At 43.6% G+C, this 8,886-nt stretch overlaps 1 protein-coding gene across 1 annotated transcript in view; it reads left to right on the top strand.

The window, feature by feature from the left end:
- ARPC1A (actin related protein 2/3 complex subunit 1A) overlaps positions 1-7,159 on the top strand; it is a 36,220-nt gene extending 29,061 nt beyond the window's left edge. The window contains exons 7-10 of the mRNA XM_006150167.3: positions 1,297-1,372; positions 1,586-1,779; positions 4,827-4,917; positions 6,757-7,159. Coding sequence (XP_006150229.1) covers positions 1,297-1,372; positions 1,586-1,779; positions 4,827-4,917; positions 6,757-6,795 — 400 coding nt within the window. The 3' untranslated portion in view covers positions 6,796-7,159. The remainder of the gene's footprint in view (positions 1-1,296; positions 1,373-1,585; positions 1,780-4,826; positions 4,918-6,756) is intronic.
- The last annotated feature ends 1,727 nt before the right edge of the window (positions 7,160-8,886 follow it).

Below are 8,886 nucleotides of genomic sequence, written 5' to 3'. Positions count from 1 at the left end.
TAAATACTTCATGTAGTAAAAGGTATACCACAGTAAAAGCTAAAACTGATATATTAGTGGGGTTAGCAGGTAGCATGGTGGTTTAGTGCTAAAACTCCCACATGGCCAACCACAGTTTAAGTCCCGGAGGTGGTGGCTTGCTTTCTAACTTTTCCCCTCTCTCTGTCTCTCTCTAGTCAAATTTTAAAAATAAATAGATATATCTTTTTGGAAAATGACATATTAGCTTTATAATCCAATACCAACTTTATTAAGGCGTCTCTTAAGACAGCTTTCAAAATGCATCACCTTTTGCAATTAAGGTGTTCCTAATTCATCAGCCACTGTCTCCCATATCTGTAATTTCTTTTTTTTTTTTTTTTGAGAGATTTTCACTGTAGGGCGCGTGCGCTCACCAGACAGACAGAGAGAGACATAGAGACAGAAAGCGAGAAATCACCCCCCAGGGGGGATGGTCACGCCGCAATCCCTTCTCCTCCATTCTCCTCTCGGGATCTTGGGCACGCACGCACACACGCCCGGCGTGAGTTTTAAGCCACCGGGTCCGGGACACGAACCACGGTCGACTACGTGGGAGTCCAGCGACATAGCCATTACGCTAACTGCCGGTTCCCAATATCTGTAATTTCTTTGCCAGGTGCAAGAGCACTACTAAGTACACACACACATGCACACTATTCAGTGTGAGCTCCTGGCTGGGCAAGACTGTATCTCATTCATCTGGGCAGCTCTAGCTTCTGCACAGTGCCTAACTCCCAGTAAACCTCTGTGTGGTTGCAGCCCTCTAGGAGCCGCAGGGTTAGCACAGGCAAGAAGACTACAGCATAGGGCTTTTACTAAAGCATCAGTGACAACTCTAGGAGGTAAGAGATGGGAGAAGCTTTGGCTGAAGTGGCCCAGGAGAGCTTCATGGAAGTGAACCAGTCAGAGTTGGACTTCAAAGCCCAGAGTGGACTTTAAATAATCCAGATGAACAGAGCCAGCACTGAAGCAGAAGGGTACGGGGAAAGGCAGAGGCAGAACAAGGGCTCACTGGGAACCAATGTGATGAGTGGATAGGACAGAGCACAGTCCAGAGAGAGAAGTGAAGGCCATAGTTTCTCCAGGTCACGTGACTTCAGGGTTGCCTCATGCTTGGGATTCCTACTAGCAGAAGTCACAGGGCTCCTTTTAAACATAAATGTCCGTTGATATTGCAGAAGGTCATGTGAAAATGGATCCTTTGTCATCTTCTGTGCCTATACAAAAGCTGCCTGGTCTGTTTGGTCTCAGGGTAACAAATGGTCTTATGTTTAGGGTCTCAACTCTGAAAACAGAGTTCCTGCCTCTCCTGAGTGTGTCGTTTGTCTCGGAGAATAGTGTGGTAGCTGCTGTGAGTATCTCTCTTCATTCTTCCTTGTAGTGTACTGTATGTAATTCTTTAGGAACAATGGGTGCTCTGTCACACTGGCACAAAGTGGAACAACCTTTTAGAAGAAATAGCTAACTTTTAAGAGTAAGAAAAGCTTGTAGTGGTGAATGTTTTGTGGAGGACTTGGTACAAGGGCATAATGCCCTCCAGAGGCTGACTAACATCTCATTTCAGGGCCATGACTGCTGCCCAATGCTCTTTAACTATGATGACCGTGGCTGCTTGACCTTTGTCTCGAAGCTAGACATTCCAAAACAGAGCATCCAACGCAACATGTCTGCCATGGAACGCTTCCGCAACATGGACAAGAGGGCCACAACTGAGGACCGTAATACAGCCTTGGAAACACTGCACCAGAATAGCATCACGTAGGTTCCACCAGTTACCTGAGCCCCTTTGATTCCCCCTGTAGCCAGGGCTCTGGCTATCTTTAGAGTGGCTAGGGGACAAGATATCTACTGTCCTTCACCCTCATTTGTTTCCTAAGTGGGTCCTTACAAAAGCTCTCTGTACTCAAGGCCCTTAAGGAATGAGGACAGCGAAAAGTCTGTATTCCCTATTACCCAGGTGCATGTTTTCAGTTCATGATAGAGTGAACTACTGCCACCTCATCAGTCAGTCCTTTGAGGTACAGATGGGATGAGACATCTGACAGAAAAGAGGGCAGATCCTATTGGAAACAGGGAGATCATGGGCCCTCTCAGCACAGCCTATTTCCAGGGTTCACTTCTCAATAATCTGATTAAGAACAGAAGACTTTCTTTTCTTTTCTTTCTTTCTTTCTTTCTTTTTTTTTTTTTTTTTTTTTTCTGAGAGGTTTTTGCTATAGGGCGCGTGCGCTCACCAGACAGAGAGAGACAGAAAGCGAGAAATCACCCCCCAGGGGGGATGGTCACGCTGCAATCCCTTCTCCTCCATTCTCCTCTCAGGATCTTGGCCACGCACGCACACGCACCCGGCGTGAGTTTTAAGCCACCAGGTCCGGGACGCGAACCGCAGCCAACTACATGGGAGTCCAGCGACATAACCATTACGCTAACTGCTGGTTCCCCAGAAGACTTTCTTGAATGCCACATTACTCTAGTAGTGAACACATGATAGGAAGTATAGTTATATTCTGTTTGAAAAAGTAGTTCTAGCTGCTGTATCAGTCATGGATTTCAAGTAATGTACATAATAAGATCATTTAATTAGAGAATCATCATTATGTCAAAGCCGAGGCATCTCATGACTGATTTTTCATCAGGAATGTGCAATCACATAAAAAAAATTGGCTTGTGGGGGCCGGCAAGTGGCATTGTGGTTAAAGGCGCTAGACTCCCACATGGCTGACCATGGTTCAAGTCTTGGACCTGGTGGCTTCCTTTCTCACTTCCTCTCTCTCTCTGTCTCTTTCTGATCAAACTGGAAAATAATAATGATAATAATAATAATAAATAAAGTTAAATAAAATAATTCTTAAAAATATAAATAAATAAATAAATGAAAATTGGCTTGTGTTTTTTTTCAGAAAGTGATATTTTTTTCAATCTAAAGGAGAAGTGTAATATATTGTTGATATTATATATTATTGTGTCCCATGTTGAGTACCATGGGATTTTTCCCTTTTTGACTAGACTTTTTGTGTTGAGAAACTTTTATTATGGGTGACGGTGGTAGACATATTGGAAACCCAGTTTTTCTTTTTGAGAGATTTTTTTAAAGAATTATTTGTTTGATTTTATTTATTATTACTATTTTTTAATTTGACCAGAAGGAGACACAGAGAGAGAGGGAAAGTGAGAAAGCAAGCCACCAGATCCAGGACTCAAACCACGTTGGCCATGTGGGAGTCCAGTGCCTTAACCACCATACCACCTGCTGGCCCCAAGAGAATTATTAGATAAAGGTTATGTTTTTCTTTATGTTCAGTTGAAGATAAACTTACTTAAAATACACTAAAAATTTCTGTGCTTTACTGAAAAATAAGAACCTGAAGGCCCTCCAAAACTCAACCTTTTCACCACATTCTTAGATTTTTCTGTCTTTTTTTGGAGAAGGGGAGGTTTTTGCTATAGAGCCACGTGCACTTGCGAGAAATACAGAGAGACGGAAAGTGAGAATTCACCCCCCAGTGGGGATGGCCGCAATCCCTTCTCCTCCATTCTCCTCTCAGGATATTGGGCACGCATGCACATGCACCTGGCGTGAGTTTAAGCCACCAGGTCTGGGACTCGAACTGCAGTTGACTACATGGGAGTCCAGCAACAACATAGCCATTAGGCCAGTTGCTGGTCCCAAGGTTTTTCTGTCTTGAGTGACTTATTTCTTGGAAATATCTCTTAGGCTTATGTACAGACTATGTATCAGAAAGGAAACAGCCCTCATTGCCTGAGTCTTGTAGGTGAAAAATAAAAAGACAAACCCTTGCAGATTGCATAGTCTCCTTTCATTTGCAGAAAGTAGGTCCTCTCTGCCCTAGAGTTGTGCCAACAGACTTTTTCTGTAACAGACTGGATAGTAAATATTTTAGGCACTGGGGGTTGGTTGGCCATGCAGTCCCTGTGGCAACTACTTACCTCTACCATTGAATGGACAAGACACAAATGAATGAGCTGGAAGTCGCACTTCATAGGCCCTGAAATTTGGATTTTACACAGTTTTCACATGTCATGAGATTGGAATCTTTTAACTTTTTTCTAACCATTTGAAAGTGTAAAAACCATCCTTACCTAACAGACTATACAAAATAGAAGTATTTCCCTTAGTTTGCCATTCCCCTGTCCCTAGGGGGATAAGTTCTAGAAATTTCAGAGAAGAAAGAAAAATACTGTCTGAGCTATGGAATTGATTTTCTTGAAATCTTTCTGGATAATTAGGCTAAGACAGGTTGTTTCATTTATTCTTTCCTCAGCTTTGCTAGGTTGGAATCTGGTTTTGTGTCTTTGCTTCTGCTAACATTTATAATGATTAATCTTAATACAAAAAGGACTCTCAGTTTATATGCCCTGGGTGTCTGGGAAGGTGATTAAGGAGGTTTTATTTGGAGCTAGTTGGACTTCAGCCAGGCTTCATTGTGTCTCTAGATTTTGGAGGTGTTTATTTTAAAGCAAATTGTTTTTATTTCCATCCTTGCTGACCCTGCCCACAGCCTACTCTGAAATTTGCATGCTAGGTGGGCTAGATAATCTCTGCTTCTCTAAGTCATTGTAATTGATTCAGGTTCTCAACTTTTCCTCTTACTAGTTTTGTCTTTTCTGTACACTGGGTACTAAAATGCTTTTGGATATTTTCTGAGTCAGATTGCCACAACCTACTGTTGATGCAGGAGTTAATATTAAGAGCATTTCTTTAAATTGCCCTGATAGTTGTCAGAAGGTCTGGGTTCACTTCTACCATGTAACTTATCATCTCTTTTGTTTCTGCTCTTTTTTAGTCAAGTGTCTATTTATGAGGTGGACAAGCAAGACTGTCGCAAATTTTGCACAACTGGCATTGATGGAGCCATGACAATTTGGGATTTCAAGGTATTTTCTACCTTTCAGAACAAATCTTGTTTGTATTTAAATTTCCTGTGAGAAGGATTATTTCTCATTTCTTGAAACAAAATATCATATCCAGTCAGTGCACATCAAAAATGTAGGAGAATTGGGAACCAGCAGTTAGCGTAATGGCTGTGTCGCTGGACTCCCACGTGGTCAACCGCGGTTCGTGTCCCAGACCCGGTGGCTTGAAACTCACGCCGGGCGCGTGTGCGTGCGTGCCCAAGATCCCGAGAGGAGAATGGAGGAGAAGGGATTGCGGCGTGACCATCCCCCCTGGGGGGTGATTTCTCGCTTTCTGTCTCTATGTCTCTGTCTGTCTGGCGCGCGCACGCGCCCTACAGTGAAAATCTCTCCAAAAAAAAAAAAAATATAGGAGAATTGAACTATAATTCTCTTTAAAACTTAAAAGCCTTTAGCAGAAGGAACCATATCAGTGAGAGGGAATACTTACTTCTAGATGCTCACTTATTCACTGAGAAGAAACTGGGTGCTGTTGTTGAAGCAGGTCCTGTGTTTAATTTCATAGATGCCTTTGTATAGTTTGCATTAATTATTTTTAAGAGGTTTGTTTGCCATAGGACATGTGTGCTTACTGGAAAGAGACAGAAGGAAAATGAGAAATCACTCCCCAGTGGGGGTAATCACATCGCAATCCCTTCTCCACTTTCCTCCTCAAATTTTAGGCACACACACACACACACACACACACACACACACCAGGCATGATTTTTAGGCCACCAGATCCCGGACTTGAACCGTAGTCAGTCATGTGGGAGTCCAGCACCATAGCAATTATACCACTTGCTGACCACACATTTATACAGTTTTATTACTGTCTATACTGTTTGATCCCCTATTCCCCTTGGGTCAAATACTTAGTACGGAAAAGCCTCCAAAATACTCTTTGGAGAAATAAACTTACAACTTACCTTCTTCTAAAGTCTTTCTCCTCCTTTTATCTTCCCATGCTCTGTGTCCTGGGTGGCTCCACTTCTGTGTAATTAACACTTGGGCAGGTGCAACTCAGCCTTTATTCTTTGATCCCTCAGGCCAACTCGTTTTCTCTCCTTTTGTATTGATATAAACTAGGAGATCCCAGTGCATTTTTCTCTTTAATCCACACTTCTTTCAGCACCTGCTGTGTGGAGTGTGCCAAATTGATCTTTGTGTGACCTACAGAAACAGGAGTGCCTGGACTAGGGTATTTAGAGTATAGTGAAGAGGCAAGGCACATGTGCAAGAGCCGCCCTCACTGGTAAGGGCCAGTGACCAGAGAGAAAATACATGCCTCAAGAAGACAGAGGAGTGGGCCAGCAGATAGCTTAGTGGTTAAGTCGCAGGAATTCCATGTGCCGTGGTTCAAGTCCCAGACCCTGTAGCTTGAAAATCACACCAGGCACATGTGCATGCATGCCCAAAACCCCAGGAGGAGAACGCAGAAGGGGATTGCAGCATGGCCATCCCCCTTGGGGGGTGATTTCTCACTTTCCCTCTCACTTTCTCTGTCTCTCTCCAGTGAGCACATACATCCTATGCTAAAAACCTCCAAAAATACACAGAATAGGAGTGAGTCATGTGCCATGAACCTATGGGCCTGGGCAGTGACAAGGAGCTCATGGGCCTACAAGGACCAGCAGAGGAGCCCAGTACTGGAGAGGCTGCAGGGCTGATTCCTGGGAGAGTATCTCTCAGGGTTGGGGTGGGGCCTGCAGCTCATCCAAGGAATGCAGAAGTGGGGGGGTAGATAGTATAGTACTGTGAGGAAAACATCAGGCTGGACAGTCCTCAGTAATGACCAGTGTTGTTGTTGCCTTTTCCAAGACATTAGAGTCTTCTATCCAGGGCCTCCGGATAATGTGAAGCTGAGTGAGCCTTCGCGATCCAGCGTGACAAACTGGCTGACTGCAGCTCTGCCATTTGCATGATGGTGAGGAAAGCCAGCCCCGAAGAAACACTGAGAACACATATTGCGCAAATATTGTGTGTTTTTGTTTGAATATAATCGGTGAAAGTACTGTTTTTTTTTTAAGCAGCATTGATTTTTGTTTTGTTTTTGTTTTTCTTTTCTTTTCCTTTTTTTTCCCCCCTTTGGCTATTTCATTCCATTCTTGACCAAAGCTTCTCTTTAAGTAGTTTACTATGAAAAATTGTCACACTAACTTAAAGGGTGAGAGAGGTATGTAAAGTGTCCACTAGAAAATTAAATAAAAATACTGAATGTGTTTTTGGTTTTGTTTCCTTATCCTGTATCCTTTTTTAGAAGAAAAATATGGGCAAATTCTTCACTAGATTAGTTTGTTTTTCAACTGAAATCAGTTAGATTCTAATTTTTTAAATTGCACCTCCTATACAACCTTTATCCAGAAAGAACCACTTACTTGGTGGGCAGGGAGCATTTATTCAATGCTCTCTCATAGCATTATATTACTTCTGCACAGGTGGTGCACTGTTCCCATTTTGCGTCTGACCAACAGAGAAACCCACTTCCACTAAGCTCCCAAGGCCAATGGAAGCCTGCTGTGACACAGCCTGTGGTCCAGGGCTGGGTTCCTGTGCTTTGTGCCCACAGCAACCCACTGCCAATAGCACACCACCAAGGCCATGCTGTGAGGGAGTGTACAAAGGATAGAGAAAAGGAAGAAGTTAGCATCTTGGTTTAGCAATTACTGCACCCAAACTGAGTTCTTTTCATTATAATTAGACATGAAATTTGACATTCTAAGGCTGAGATTCTTCAAAAGCACAAATAGAAATGAAGAGCGAAGTAAGTATAGAACAGCCTTGAGCAGGTCACATTCTTGCCCTCACTGCACAGGGTAACAGAACAGCATTTGGAGCCCAACTTGTCTAGGGTACTAGGGACAGTGCTTCTCCTAAAGATGACATAATAAGCTCAAAAGATTAATTCCTCTTTTGGTGACTCAGAGGAAGTCTTACTTCCCTCCAAAAGAATCCTAGTGCTGAGGGTGCTGGTCTGGTTTCTTGCCCCTGTCTATTCGCTGGAGGCCCAATGGCAGGAGCTGCTGTGTGTACATTTGTTTGCGTACAGTGTATCAGCAAGGCTTTCATTAGGGAGAGGAAGATAGGTGGAGTTGGCCATAGAACAGGAACAGGCCTAAAACAGTTTTTCACATTGAAGGTCAAGCCCATTAGTGGGTTGTAAAAATCTATTTAGTAGGTATTGACAGGTAATTAAAAAATGAAACCTGGGCCAGCAGGTGCTGTGATGATTAAGATGCTGGGCCCATGTGGCTGACTCCACAGTTAGAGTTCGCTTGAAAGAAACTACAGCACAATGTGTGCCCAGATCCCAAGAGATTGAGAATGGGAGAAAAGGGATTGTGGCGTGGCCATCCCCCCAGAGGGTGATTTCTCACGTTCCCTCTTGGTCTCTGTCTCTCTCTGGAACGCATGCACAGTATGGCAGTAAAATTTAAAAAAAGAAAAAATTAAACCCAAACTCGCCCTGTGCAGAGTAAATGTAGTATTGTTTCAGATATACTTCAGGGTGTAAAGTAGGTCCCAGTATGCATCTCCAGTGTGCTTGAAATGAAAAACAGTTGGAAAGCCACCATTGTAAAGTGACTGCCCAAGTGACAGCCCAGTTCAGAAACAGGGTGCCATCATTGGAACTGATGGGAGGGTATCTGTCTATTTGACAGTACCTTGGAGGGGGAAGTCCATTGTAGATCCAAGGTTCACAGTTGAATTGACACATAAAGCCTCGTGGCTCAGAAGCTAAGTGTGCAACAGGGGTGCTGCCCAGCAGGAGATGGATGGGATTGGAATGTCGAGCACCCTATGAGCCTCAACCTGTGATGCATATCTGCCCACTAGGGTTTGGCCACAATACAGGTACAAGTGGCATGGGAAGGAGGCGCAAGGTTTCAAATCCCTTTTCCCTCGCTCGCAGTTACCAGGTGGCAATTAATCCTTTATCTCAGGGCAAGA

The sequence above is a fragment of the Tupaia chinensis genome, unplaced genomic scaffold (assembly GCF_000334495.1).
Source record: "Tupaia chinensis unplaced genomic scaffold, TupChi_1.0 Scaffold000279_1, whole genome shotgun sequence".
Taxonomy (NCBI): Eukaryota; Metazoa; Chordata; class Mammalia; order Scandentia; family Tupaiidae; genus Tupaia; species Tupaia belangeri.
Note: the sequence above shows the minus strand (reverse complement) of the source record. Positions and strands in the feature narration are given on the sequence as shown.